The 14,634-nt window shown below is 39.5% G+C and overlaps 1 protein-coding gene across 4 annotated transcripts in view; it reads left to right on the top strand.

Moving 5' to 3' along the window:
* Cdk5rap2 (CDK5 regulatory subunit associated protein 2) overlaps positions 1–14,634 on the top strand; it is a 181,016-nt gene that overhangs the window by 24,649 nt on the left and 141,733 nt on the right. For all 4 annotated transcript variants that reach the window (XM_077797085.1, XM_077797084.1, XM_026408635.2 and 1 more), the window contains exons 4-5: positions 8,624–8,734; positions 12,658–12,734. In XM_077797085.1, coding sequence (XP_077653211.1) covers positions 8,624–8,734; positions 12,658–12,734 — 188 coding nt within the window. The remainder of the gene's footprint in view (positions 1–8,623; positions 8,735–12,657; positions 12,735–14,634) is intronic.

Raw genomic sequence — 14,634 nt, 5'->3', positions numbered from 1 at the left:
ATCTTAAGCAGTGCTAATGAGAAGGCCAAGGGCAGACTGTTTGAAAATACACCGAATGTAGAATACGCTTATCATTTTCTTTAATCCAGTCCTAAACCATGTTCATTCAAAAATATTATATGCCATTAAAGTTACTTTTTAAAATGCTGAAAAATGCCCAATGAGTGTATATATGTAGAGAGGTACTAGCATCCAGTGTGGCTATTCACATTTTTCTATATTTCATTTTAGTTATCTTTTTAAAGAACTTTATTGAGATATGATTCACATAAAATAAAATCACCAATTTTAAGTGTTCTATGAATTTTGTCAAATGTGTATTAATTACTATCATAATCAAGGTATTTTTTTGTGTGTGTATGTGGACAGTTCTAGGCTCATGTAACCGTCACCACAATCAGAATAAAGACCAGTTCCATACTGCCAAGACGGTCTCTTCCGGTGCTTCTTTGCGGTCAAACCCTCTCTTTGCCCCAAACCTCTTGGCAACTAGTGTTCTGTTTTTCCATCCCTATAATTTTGCTTTTCCCAGAATGCCACTTAAATGGAATCACACAGTAGGCATTCTTTTGGCTTCTTTGTCTCCACAAGTCTCTGAAACTCCTTCATGTCCTTGTGTGAGACCTGGTAGTCGAGGACTTTCCTATTATCAATGTGCACTATTTGTCCATTGACCCTGTGAAGGACATTTGGTTTCTTACCAGGCTTTCATGATTAATAATAAAGCTGCAGTAAACATCTGGGTGCAGGTTTTTGTGTGACCTCAGGTTTTCCTATTTTTTTTTTTTTTTTTTTTTAGGATAAACATCTAGTATTGCTGAGTCACATGGTAATTGTAGGTTTTTGGTAAGAAGCTGCCAAAGGATTTTCTGGCGTGAATGCATTCCTGTGGGCAGAGGAGGTTTCCATTTGTTCTCATTCTCATCAGCAGTTGGTCAGTTAAAAAAAAATTAGCCATTCTAATAGGTGTGTATTGGCATTTCATTGTCGTTTTAATTTGTATTTCCCTAAAAGCTGAGGTGTTTAAAATCTTTTCTTACACCTATTTACCATCTGTATTTCTTCTATTGTCACATTGCTGTTCAGATCTTCAGATACAATGTAGAACAGGAATTGTGGGAGTGGATCTCCTTTCCTTGTTATTGACTTTAGGGCCGATAAAAAATTCAGGGTTTTTTTTAATCTTTAGTTAAACATGTATTGTTTTTAGTAGATGTATGGCTTTTTTTTGTAGATGCCTTAGCAGATTAATGAAATTTCCTTTACTTAATAGTTTGATATAATTTCCCCCCCATGAATGGGTTTTATCCCATGCTTTTTCTCATCTATTAATAAGATCATATTATTTTTTATTCTTCATTCTGTTGGTATGGGGATGTTTCAGTCAGATTTTTCGCTGTTGTGACTAAAATATCTGACCAGAACAAGGAGGAAAAGTTTATTTGAGGGCTCATGGTTTCAGAGGTCTTAGTCCATAGAAGGCCGGCTCCATTCCTCAGAGCTCGAGGTGAGATTGAACATCATGGCCAGAGAGAGTGGCAGAGGGAAGCAGCTCACATGATGATCGGGAAGCAGTTCACGTGTTGATCAGAAAGCAGAGAGACTTCACTTGCCAGATACAAGTATGTACCCCAAAGCCACAACCCATGCCCCACCTCCTCCAGCCACACCCTACCACTTCAGTTACCTCTCAGTTAATCCCTGTCAGGGGATTAATTCACTGGTTGGGTCAACACTCCTACAACCCCTAATCATTTCTCCTCTGAACCTTCTTGCATTATCTCACACATGAGCTTTTGGGGTGGTCTAAACCATAGCAGTAGATTACGTGGATTGACATTCAGGTAGCGAATTAGCTTTGCACTGCAGGGATGAAGTCCACTCATAATGCATAAATAAATTTACTCAGATTACCAAAATTTAGTTGAAGATTTTCTGCTTATGTTCATGAAGCCTTTGGTGGACAATTTTCCTGTAATATTTCTTTCTAGTTTTGGTGTTAGAATAGTGCTGCTTTCATACAAACATGTGGGAAAGATTCCTCATCTTCTGTTTTTTTTTTTTTTTTTGTACTGGGGATTGAACCCAGAGGTGCTTACCACTGAGATATATCTTCAGCCCTTTTTATTTTTTATTTTTATTTTTAGACAGAGTCTCGCTAAGTTGCTTAGGGTTTCACCAAGTTGCTGAGGCTGACTTTGATCTTTTTTTTTTTAATACTTTTTTCAGTAGTAGTTGGACACCATACCTTTATTTTATTTATTTATTTTTATGTGCTGAGGATCGAACCTAGTGCCTTACACATGCTAGGCGAGCATTCTACCACTGAGCCACAACATTAGCCCTGGCTTTGAACTTGTGACTCTCCTGCCTCAGCCCCCCATTACAGGCATGCGCCACCATGCCTGGCCCTCATTTTCTGTTTTCTGGAGAAGATTGGGTAGACTTGGTATTGTTTTTTTTTCTTTAAAAATTTGATAGAAATTACTACTAAAATCATCTACATCTGCAGTTTTCTTTTTAATAAGACTTTTAAGTACAAAATCAAATTTTAAAATAAATACATCAAGGGCTGGGATTGTGGTTCAGTGGTAGAGCATTTGCCTTGCATGCATGGGGCACTGGCTTTGATCCTCAGCACCACATAAATAAATAAAATAAAGGTATTGTGTTCTACAACTAAAAAAAATACATCAAGTTAGTTTTTATTTGAATTTTGAAAAATTGTGACTTTCAAGAAATTGTTATTTAAGTTGTCTAATTTATGTGCAGAGTTATGTGCAGTATTTCTTTCTTTATGAATTGTCATGGATCTGTGTTGATGGGTCCTCTTTCATCTTTTGTTTTTCCTTTTTGTGGTACTGGGGATTGAACCCGGGGCCTCATGCATGCTAAGCAAGTGATCTACTACTGAGCAATACTGCAGCCCTCTTTCATTTTTTCAAAAACATTTTTTCTAGTTGTCTATGGACCTTTATTTTGTTTATTTATATGTGGTGCTGAGAATCGAACCCAGTGCCTCACACATACTAGGCAAGTGCTCTGCCACTGAGCTACGGCCCCAGCCCTCTTTCATTCTTTATATTAGTAATTTGTATCTTCTTTGTTCTTTGCCAGTCTTGCCAGAGTTATATGAATTTCATTGATCATTTTGAAATAACCTGCTTTTAAAATTGGTTTTTCTCCATTGTTTTTCTGTTTTCCATTTCAGTGATTTCTGAAGTTTATTGTATCTTTCTTTCTGCTCAGTTTGCTTTCTGTTCAGTTTGCTCTTTTCCTGGCATCTCAAGGTAGAAGTTTAGATTGATTTGAGGCCTTCCTTCTTTTCTAAAGCATTTGATAGTATAAATTTCCCCGGAGCATTGATTTAGCTGCATTCTACAAATTTCAATATATTGTATTTTCATTTTTGTTTAATTCAAAATGTCTCCTAATTTCCCTTGAGGCTTCCTCTTTGATCAATGAATTGTTTAGAAATGTGTCATTTTGGGGCTGAGGATGTGGCTCAAGCGGTAGCGTGCTCGCCTGGCATGCGTGCGGCCCGGGTTCGATCCTCAGCACCACATACAAACAAAGATGTTGTGTCCGCCAAGAACTAAATAAATAAATAAATATTTAAAAAAAAAAAGAAATGTGTCATTTAATGTCCAAGAGTTTGTAGATTGTTCAGTTTTTTTTCTGTTATTGATTTTTAGTTTAGTTTCGTTATGGTCAGAAAACATAGTTTGGTTTCAGTTCTTCTAAATCTGTTAAAGTTTGTTTTGCGACCCAGGATATCTTACAAGTGTTCCGTGCTTGCTTGAGTTACTGGGTAGTATTTTATAAATGTAAGTCAGATCCTGTTGGTGGATTGATGAAAGAGGAGTATTGATACCACCAATTATACTTGAGTTATTGTCCATTTCCTCCTTCAGTTCTATTAGTTTTTACTTTATGAATTTGAAGGCATGGTATTAGGTTTGTGTACATTAGGACCTTAGAGTTTTCATTATGTAATGTCCCTCTGGGTCCTTGAATAACTCTCTTTGCTTTGTACTCTACAGTTTCTGGTATTAATTGCCATTTGAGCTTTCTTTTATTTGGTGTTCACATGGAATATATTTTTTCCTATTCTTTCATTTATTTTTTTATTTTGGGGGGATATTGGAGATTGAACCCGGGGACATGAACCACTGAGCCACATCCCTAGCCCATTTTGGCATTTTATGTATTGACAGGGTCTCACTGAGTTGCTTAGTGCTTCACTTTTGCTTCTGCATTGGCCTCCTGAGCCGTTGGGACTACAGGCATGTGCCACTTTTTTTTTTTCTTTTACTTTTAACCTATCTCTATCATTATATTTAAAGTGAGTTTCTTGTGGGTGGCATAAAACTATTTTTAAAATCTGTTCTTACAATCTCTGTATTTTAATTGGTGTGTTTATTCCATTTACATTTAATATATATGAAAGTGTTTTGATTTAGACCTATTTTTCATTCTTCTGTTTCCCTTTTCAAACCTCTTTTAGATCATTTGAATTATTTTGTATTCCATTTAGACTTATGTAATTGTTTTTGGAACATATCTCTTTGTATAGTTTATTTAAAAAGATTACAAATTTTAAGTCGGTACTTTTGAGATTACTACACACATCTACACATACAAGGAGCTTTACTACTGCTCATCTCCAATATGTATTATATCAACATACACTGAAAACCCTACCTGATCCTTTTACAATGTTGTTTTCAACTGTCATATATAGATGTTTTAAAGAGCTAGGTATCCAGATATTACCATTTGTTTTTCTCTTTCTTCCATTTCCAGAGTTCTGCATTCTCTTCTGGTATCATTTCCCTTCAATCTGAAACACTTCCTTTATCATTTCTTTCAGAACAGTCATTGCCAATGCACCTATTTGCTTTCCCTTAATTTGAGAATGTCTTCATTTTACCTTTCTTTCTCAGGATATTTTTGGTGGATATAAAATTCTGCATGGTGATTTCTTTGGGCAGTTTAATATTTCCCCCTGCCCCTGTATTTTTTTAAAAAATAATTTTAATTTGTTCTTTTTAGTTATAATGACAGTAGAATGTATTTTGGCACATCATACATATATGGAGTACGTAGCCCCTGTAGTTTTGATGGAAAGGTCAGCTGTCATTTGAATCATTGTTCCTTCCCCATGTGTAATACGTCAGTTTCCTCAGGCGTTCAAGAGTTGTTTTTGGTCTTCAGTGTTCATCAGTGTGTGAGGAGGGTATGTTTCTTTGAGCTTATCTTGTTTAGTGTTTAGTAAGCTCCTTGAATCTGCATATCTTATGCCTTTTTCAAAATCAGAAAGTTGAAAAGTATTATTTCTTCAAATATTTTTTCTGTACTGCACTTTTTCACCAATTTTTCATCTATTTTTTTCAGGCATTGTGGTGAATGTTGGATCTTTGGTCATTGTCATAGAGGCTGGGCTAATTTATTTCAAGTTTTCTTTTCCCTTTGTTTTCATATTGAAGGGTTCTTGTTGATCTCTTTTCAAGTTCATCTCCATTTTTTTTTTAAGCCCATCTACTCAACTTGTTATTTGGTTCTTGTATTTTTCAGTCTAAAAATTTCTGTTTGGCTCTCTTTTATATTTCTTGACTGAGACTTTATATCTTTCTATTCATTTTGAGACTATTCATCCTGTGGCTTGGATCATGGTTTTACCTCTTGGAAATATCCTAGGCCTTTCAAAGATGTTCCCTTTTGATATAGTCAAATGCATTTATCTTCTTTTCACAAAAACCTGAACTCAACTTTATTATCCTTATGTTAGAATGAAGAAACCAAGGCTCAGAGGGGTAGCATGTCTAGGATTCAGTGTATAACATGTACATTGAACTTAGTATTGTCACAAAGCCCCTGGTCTTTCTGGTTTGGCTGAGAACTGATCTTGAGTAGCGACTTTGTGAATGGGAAGGGGACAACAGACACATGACTTACAGTGTGGGTAGACACTGGGTTAGTAAAACATCAGCTCTCTTTACATAATACAAATAGTCTTTAAAAAGACTGTATTCATTTATTATTACTTCAAATTTATTTTATTTTTTATTAAGGGATTTAAATTCAAGAGATAAAAAGGGTATAGAGCATACTACCAGATGAATGCCATTGTATCAAGCCAGTAAGCATGCATTCATAGCCCTGAATATACAGCGTGTTTTAAATTATAGTCACATTCTGTGCAGTAGATCACTAGAGCTTATTCTGACTGAAACTTTGTCCCTTTGATTAACATCTTTCCTTTCCCCACTTACACCCTCCTTCCCCTGCCTTGTATAGTAACCTGCCATATAGAATCTATGCTGTGGAATTATTTAACAGTGCATCTTGATAATAATGAATAAGCCAAGTGGTCTCTCACTCTTTTTTTGTGACTTTACAGTATTACGTTGAGTGGATATATTATAATTTACTTAATGATGAACTAGTTGACTTTTAATGATTTAAATTAAAATAAATTTTGTTGTTGTTGTCAATGAGCCCTTTATTTTATTTATGTGTGGTGCTGAGAATTGAACCCAGTGCCTCACACATGCTAGGCAAGCACTCTACCACTGAGATACAACCCCAGCCCCATTAATAATTTAAATTAACCATGGACTTTTTGACTTGAAAAACTTTTAAAAGTGAAGTATGACATACATATGGGAACATATACATGTGTGACTAGTTCAATGACTTATCAAAGAAAGACCATATACTGTAATCGTCACCAATGACAAGAAATGGACCATTCAGTACTCTGTGGCTCCTTCCAAATGCCATCCACTTTTTGTCTCTAAAGGTAACCACTACCCTGGACTGACTTTCAGTCCCTGCTTAGCCTGTGCCTCTGTCATTCTCTTTCTTGCGGTGCTACGGAAGGGTATCTTTTTCATAAGGCAGAGACTCAAAGGTAGAAAATTAAGCAGAGAAGGAGAATGTGGGCACGGTGGAAGGACTCGGAGAAGATTTAGCTATTTAAGCATGCAGATATAAACATTTGAGGGAGGTGCTTTTGTGCGTATTCTGTTCTTTGAGTTAGGTTAGCCCTCCCAGCAAATCTTGCAGACCAACCAACCAAAGAAATCAAATATTTTCTTTTGGCAGTGAGATTTAGTGACAGATTATAGTCACTGGAGACACCACAGCGTAGGAGTCCCAGTTCTTGGCTGGTGGTGTGGTCTTTGATCATGGGTACCGTAGGGTGTGCTTTCATGGTGTGTTTCAGGACTGAGAGACTCTGGACACCAGATGTGGGCCAGTGCTTTTAGACATGATAGGTTCTCAGGATCAGTCCTCTTCATGCGCCCCTCCCCCCTTCACCAAGCTTTTATTTTTGACAAATTTCAAACTTTTATGGTAAAGTTGTAAAATGGTACAGCACTCTAGATTCTTCATCCAGATTGAACAGTTAATAATTCTTAGATTTGTGTTCTCCCTTTTGGTCCTCTTTCCCCACTCAAGGGAGAGTTAGTTACGGATATCATGACACTCCCTTTAGTACTTCAGCATGGGTCTCTTAGAATGTTATCCTACAAGATCAGAATGCTGTAACCTGATATCAAGTTGTTATTATCATCATATAACATTTTCTGAGATTCAGTTGCATGTAGCACTCATGCTTCTCTAACCTCCATCTAACACCTTTCGCTTCAGATTGTCATCAAGATGTTTGAAGAGTTGAGGTCTGTTGTTTTGCAGAATGTCCTTCAACTTAAATTTGTCTGATTGACTCCTCTTCATTAGATTTGGGTTAATGGTTATAGACAGGAGCACTTTTTTTTTTTTTTTTTAAAGATAGAGTGAGAGAGGAGAGAGAGAGAGAGAGAGAGAGAGAGAGAGAGAGAGAGAGAGAGAGAGAGAATTTTTAATATTATTTATTTTTTAGTTCTCGGCAGACACAACATCTTTGTTTGTATGTGGTGCTGAGGATCGAACCCGGGCCGCACGCATGCCAGGCGTGCGTGCTACCGCTTGAGCCACATCCCCAGCCCGACAGGAGCACTTTAGATAGAATTAATTGCTCTCAGTGATTTATTTCAGGAGACACGTGATGTCAGTTTGTCCCATCAATGTGATATTAGATATATTTTCTTGATTAAGCTGATACATGCAAGATTCTAAGTTATAAAGGTACCTTTTCATTTGTAGGTACTAAGCCATCTGTGGGAGGATATCTTGGGACTGATATCCTGTTCTCCAGTGATTTTTCGCCTGATGCCTTATATTACCTGAATCAATCATTGCTTTAGAAGTTGCATGATAGTGATTTTCTTTTTCTGTTATTCTGCATTTATTTACTGGGTTTCTTTTGTAAAGGAGACTCCCCTTTTCCTTTCTTCCTTCCCCATCTCATTCTATCTTATCATGTGGACTCATGAATTTTTTTTTATTTAGTTGTTCTTCATTTCTGTCATTATTCATTTTTATGCTCAAATTTGGCTGGTGGGACCTACTTAATCTTCTGGGTTGATATTACTGTAGCAAAGGTAAACTCTCTGTATTTAACATTTGAATTCATTTTGTAGCCTTAGAAGCTGTGGGGATTAATATAGGACTCATCAGTTAGATGCTCTGCCTTTTGTTTGCCTTAGATAACCTTTCTGTGCTCATTTTCCAGCAAATCACTGAGTTGAAGAAAGAAAACTTTAACCTGAAGCTCCGTATCTATTTCCTTGAGGAGAGGCTGCAACAGGAACTTGATGGCCCCACTGAACACGTCTACAAAACTGTGAGTGGCCTACTTCTGCTGTCTTCCCTGTGTCTGTTCTCACAGTCACTCCAAGCAGATATTTGATTGATTTTGTTCCTAGAGTTGGCATGAATAGATGGAGACGCTTGGGCTGGGGATGTGGCTCAAGTAGTAGTGTGTTCGCCTGGCAAGCACGGGGCACTGGGTTCGATCCTCAGCACCACATAAAAAATAGATGGAGACGCTAGCATTCGATTTGGATTGATTACAGGGAGCATAAAGATACTAGGCTGACCCTCATGTTAAGCAAATAGGTACATGATTAATTTTAAGGAAGTTCTTTTACTCTCTCTTAAACGTCAGAATTCTGAGCCACTGTCTTTTTATCTCAGTTGCCTTTTTATAATTATTTACTTGGAAGCAGGCAGTGGAATGATAGAATGGCTTTGGATTTAAGTCCTACTGTTACCAATTAACTGGGGTAACTTCAGGCAAGTCACTTTAGCTCTCTGGGCTTGTTTCCAGAGTTGAGTGATAATCCCTGTGTCATAGAGTTGTTTGTGTGGATTAAAAAGGGATGACAGATGGAAAGCTCCGGCACAGGGTCAGTGCTGGATAATTATCAGCATAGTCTTATCGAGGCTTCCTTTGGCCACCCCAAGTTAGGATTGTCAGTTTTTCCTGTGATTTGACTCTTCTGTATTCTCAAGCTCTTGCTTAGAACTGTCAGGAAAAAAAAAAAAAAAGTTTATTCCTATTTGAAGTCTTGACCTGGATGTCTTTATCTGAAAACAAACCTTGGCTCTGAGAGTTGGAAAAAGAACTTGGCTTTCTTGAAAAGACAGGAGTATAAACAATATTTCGGTGTCCCCCTGTTTTTAGCTTTTTCTAGTAGATTAGCCCTTGGCCTGGGAATTATTCCATCTTTTCTCCTCTGAAGTTTATACCAGTGGAAACTTTTGAAGGAGGAAAAACAACTCTCCTTGAATGTCAGTGGAGGAGCATAAATGGGCTTTTCTTGAAGAGAGCTTGTATTGTCCTTTGCAGGAATTGAAAATCTCCCTTGTCCCTGAAGGCACAGTTTTCTTTCTTCATAGGGGTGGGGGTGCAAAGATGACAAGGCTGTCCCGTTTTCTTGAAGGGAATGGTGATACAATCAGAATTTAAAAGAAAAAGCAGTAGTTTGAAACCTTTTTTGTGTAAGTATTGTGGCCATGCATCTTGGAACTTCTGGGGTTATTGGAAGCCACACTGTCAGGCACCTGTCCGGCACCATCTTGGGTGTTTGTGCATCTCAGGACAGCCCTGTGCAGTGGAGGTTATCCTCATCTTACAGGGGAGGAAACAGATGCTCAGGGAAGATCAGTAGCTTGGTTGATGTCATTTAGCGAGGTATGAGGCAGATTTTGAGTGCAGGTATGCTTACCTCAGTGTACCATTCTGCTTCACCTGTTTTTTTCCCTGTTGTCTGTGTAGATGGACTGATACAGTTACCTCCCTCCCAGTTAACTATGTGGGTAGGTGCACATGATTCAGAACTCATAAAACAGAAAAGGGACACACTGAAAAGGGCTCCTATATCTACTCAATATGATTGATCGATTGATTGTGTGTGTGTGTGTGTGTGTGTGTGCATGTGTATGAGTAAACCTGTTATACATAAGAACAAGCATGTTCTGCCCGGTTCCTTGTATTTTTCATTTAATTATGTCTTAGATATCTTTGTTTGTTTGTTTCTTTTTTTTTTTTTTTTTTTGTAGCAGGGATTAAACTCAGGGGTGCTTAACCACTGAGCCATATCCCCAGCCTTTTATTTATTAAAAAAGATTTTGAGACAGGGTCTCATTAAGTCCTAGGACCTTGATAAGTTGCTGAGGCTGACTTGGAACTTGCAATCCTCCTGCACCAGCCTCCAAAGCCTCTGGGATTATAGGCATGTGTCACTGTGCCCAACACTTAGATTTATCTTTTCTTGGTAGTTTAAGAACTTCTCATTTTTTATAGCCTTATAATAGTCCATTTTATACTTAGAAAATGTTCTGACTTTTGGTTTGGAAATCACTATCATTTATATAAGCTTATAACTTAAGATATTGGCCATGTCGGGTCTCATGTTTAAATCTGCTAGGTTGGGTTCCATTTGGCTCATCACAAAACAGAGTTCTTAGAACATATCAGTTCACTCGGTCCCTGCAGCTCTGTTTTGTGAGAGTTGGGAAGGGCACCTGCATTTGGAGGGTGTTTCTGCAGTTTCCATAGAGCCACACTTGAGGCACTCAGTGTCCTGGCCTATTGCAAAGGTCAGTTTCTTTTAGGAAAAGTTCTGCCTCATAGGTGACATCTTCAGTTCCTGTTGTGCACAGTGAAGAGGGTAATGTTGACTTCCCGTGCCAGCTGAGTCAGTCCTCAGAGCCCCCAGGCACGTGGGCTTTGTGCTTTCCACTTGACACTCGAGGGGTCTGAGAGGCGGAGCATGGCTTTCTCACCCTGACCGTGTGCTGGGGAACAGGCACAGGCCACATCTCCAGATTTGTGCCTTCTGTGAGCATGAAGGCAGGGCCTGGGGCGGTCTTGTTTGCTCCAGTGTCCTCATTGTTTATTCTGTCACAGGCCCAGGGGAAGTGCCTGCAACAGGAAGGAGTGAACAAGCGAGTGTCCGCTGACTGTGGTCTCCTTCTGGGGAAGTGTACAGGTGGAATTTGAACCTGTGGGTCCTTCTGGTCCCATGTTCAAGACTTCCATTTTATTAGTACTTTCAACTTGGAGTGCTCATTCCCTCAGAACTGCTTGGCAGGAAGAAGGGAGCAATGTCCTCTGTGATTATAAATTTTACTGGAAATAATAATAATGATAGATTGTAATTATTAATAACTCTTAATATTATTACTATTATTATTATTATTATTATTATTATTATTAGGTACTTGGGATTGAACCCAGGGATGTTTTACCACTGAGCTACATCCCAGTTCTTTTTAAAATTTCCAGACAGAGTCTAAGTTGATGAGGATCTTGCTGGATTTGTGATCCTCCTTCCTCAGCCTTCCTAGTCTTTGGGATTATAGGTGCATGTCACCACATCTGACTGGTTATTTTTAGTTGAAATAATACATGTGTCATGGAGTAGAATATAAAATTGTCATTAATTATTAAAATAAAACAGGAGAGTGAATTTAGAGGAATCTTGGAATGCGAACTCTGTACTCTGAGCCCCTGTCTCTGCTGCGTGCATTCTTCTCATCATTCTCTCTGGGATACATGAAGGGATAGGTTTGAGAAGCCCGCCATTGCTCCACTGTCTCATGTTGTGTTCTGTCTGTCTAAGATCCTGTCTGAATCTCACGTGAGTTGTGGTGTGTGAGGATGGTGTGTATCTCACTTTGTTCCCGTCAATTAAAAGAAAGCTGGTTGGAGAACACTGTTCCTTAGTGTCAGCCTGCTCCATGCGGTGTGGCTTTTTTGTGAGTACCCTGAAATCTTATATCTAAGCCAGGCAAACCATGATGTGGACTCCCACTTACCCGTTCCCAGGTTTTATTTATTTTGTTTAAGCTGTAGCATGTTCTCACTGCTACAACCACCACATGCATGATTGTAAACAACCAGAAGTAATTGCCTGGAATGGTAAAAGCAAACTGTAAATTTGCTTGGCGGAAGGCAAACAATTTTTAAATCAGCCTCACTTGTATGACATTTATGCCTCGATATTTGAATGCTCTGGCTGTTAGAAGCTTGCAGCATTTACATAATTGTTCCAAGTCTAGAGAAACCCAGGGCTCTCTTTTGAGACCACCAGTGTTTAATAATTCCCTTTTCCCTGTGCCTTGAGGCTAATGAGGGCTTTGAATCTAACATCTGCTGTTAAAGCGTTGCAGGGTCCGTCTGTGTGGGGGGCGGCTCGCCCACCCATGAGATCTTGGGTCTTAACGCTGCTTCTTTTCTTTCCTTATCTCATCTGGAAGAACATCGAGCTCAAGGTGGAAGTAGAAAGTCTGAAGCGGGAGCTGCAGGAGAGAGAGCAGCTGCTCATCAAAGCCTCGTGAGTACGGTCGTGCTGCCCAGCTGGGAGGTTACCCGGGCTTTCCATGGTGGGCGCTAGGCTGGTCAGTAACTGCTTTTCTAAGCCAGTTGTTCTCTGATTGGCCTCCAAGGACTCCAAGGAAGTTTTGGTTTTATTTAATTACTAATTTTTCAACGAACTAGCCTAGAGAAATGAACAGGTCTTAAGTGCAGCATGGTGAATTTTCACCAAGCAAACACACCCGGGGAACCATCCAGACCAGGAAGGAGAACACTATGGGTTTGAAGCCTCCTTGTGCTTCTCCCCAAGGTAACCACTGTTTTGATCACTCTTGTCATGATTGCTTAGTTTTCCCTGGTTTTCAACTTCATGTAATTGGAATTATACAATAATGTATTCTTTTGTGTCTAGCTTCTTTCCTTAGCAATATATTTGTGAGATTCATCTGTTGTTGATTGTGTCAGTGGTTCATTCATTGTAATTGCTGTCAAAGTCAAGGGGGCACCGTGGCACACACCTGTAATCCCATGAAGGCTAAGACAGGAGGATCAAGAGTTCAAAGCCAGCCTCGGGGAGGCTCTGAGCCTCAACTAAGTGAGACCTCGTCTCTAACTAAAATACAAAAAAGGGCTGGGGATGTGGCTCAGTGGCTGAGTGCCCCTGGGGAAAAAAAACGTCAAGGGGTCCTGGTGGGTGAGGCAAGGAAGCAGAGGGTGAGGTAACTATTTAGAAGATCTGTTACAGGCCCTAGGATCCTTATAATGTTTTGTTTGAAAGGGGTTTTGTTACTTAAAAAAAAAAATTGAAATATTTTAGTATTTCCATTAATTAGTTCAATATTCAAATGTTAATGTATTTGTTGAACAACAGCGCAGTTTAGAGAACACAGCCTGCAGTCAGCTGCTTCTCCATTCATCCATCAACATTTATTACGTAATGACTTGTGTCACACACTGAGGCCCTGAAAAGAGACACTACCTCCTCCCAGAACTCACTGGAGCTGCTGAGTGGTTTATATTCTTGTGAATGAGTGGAGTGTGGAGGGGCAGTGATGGAGGGCATTTTGGGGGAAAGTGGGGCTCGATTAGCCTCCAAGAGTGGAATATGACTTCCCAGGGCTGCCTCCCTGAGGCTGGCTGGAAGCTCACCTGGGCATGCTCCCTTTATCATGGAAGCAGAGCTCCTGCTGGGCGTGGCGGGCTCTTTGGCTTGGGACACAGCTGCTCCATGCCAGGCCAGGGTAGCTCCTCTCACTGCCATGGTCTGGCAGCTGGACATTGGTCTGTGTTGGCTTTGAGCAGATGAGAGGTTTCCAGGCCTGGGCTTCTCCTCTGAGCTATGCTAAACTTGCACAGGCAGCATTTTTCTGAATGCGTAAATGAATAAATATAAGCAGATTAAAAGTCTTTGTTATTATTTATTTATTTGATTATTTTTGGAAGCATGTCATTCTCAGCTGTGAGGCAAATCTACTTTCCTAGGCCTGGAGATCAATAATAGAATTTAGTGTGTTTCCTGTACATTGCAGGCCTGCAGGTCTTGACCAGGCCTTGTTATTAGCTGAGCATGTCCATAGGGAAACACCAGTTGACAAGGTCTCATGTGCACGCTTCAGGGACAGCATGCAGCATGGAGTGCTCGGGGCCTTGCACACAAGTTTGTGTGCATATATTTTCCAATCTTCCCAGGCTGGTGTTCAAGGCTCTTTGCCATCTGACCAGCAGATGCTGTCTCCGTTGGATGGGTCAGCTGTTGTGTGCCGCACTGAACAAGGTTCCTGAGGTTGCAAAGTGATGATGAAGCTTAGGTTCTAGTGGAGCTGATGGCAGTCAAGTATTTGCAACAGTAAATGCATGAATGCAGATTGGGAAAAGAGCTATATGGAGAAAATAAAGGGAGCAGTGGGGGTTTATAGTTG

The sequence above is a fragment of the Urocitellus parryii genome, chromosome 4 (assembly GCF_045843805.1).
Source record: "Urocitellus parryii isolate mUroPar1 chromosome 4, mUroPar1.hap1, whole genome shotgun sequence".
NCBI lineage: Eukaryota > Metazoa > Chordata > Mammalia > Rodentia > Sciuridae > Urocitellus > Urocitellus parryii.
The sequence above is the reverse complement of the archived record's forward strand: the minus strand, read 5'-3'. Positions and strand labels throughout refer to the sequence as shown.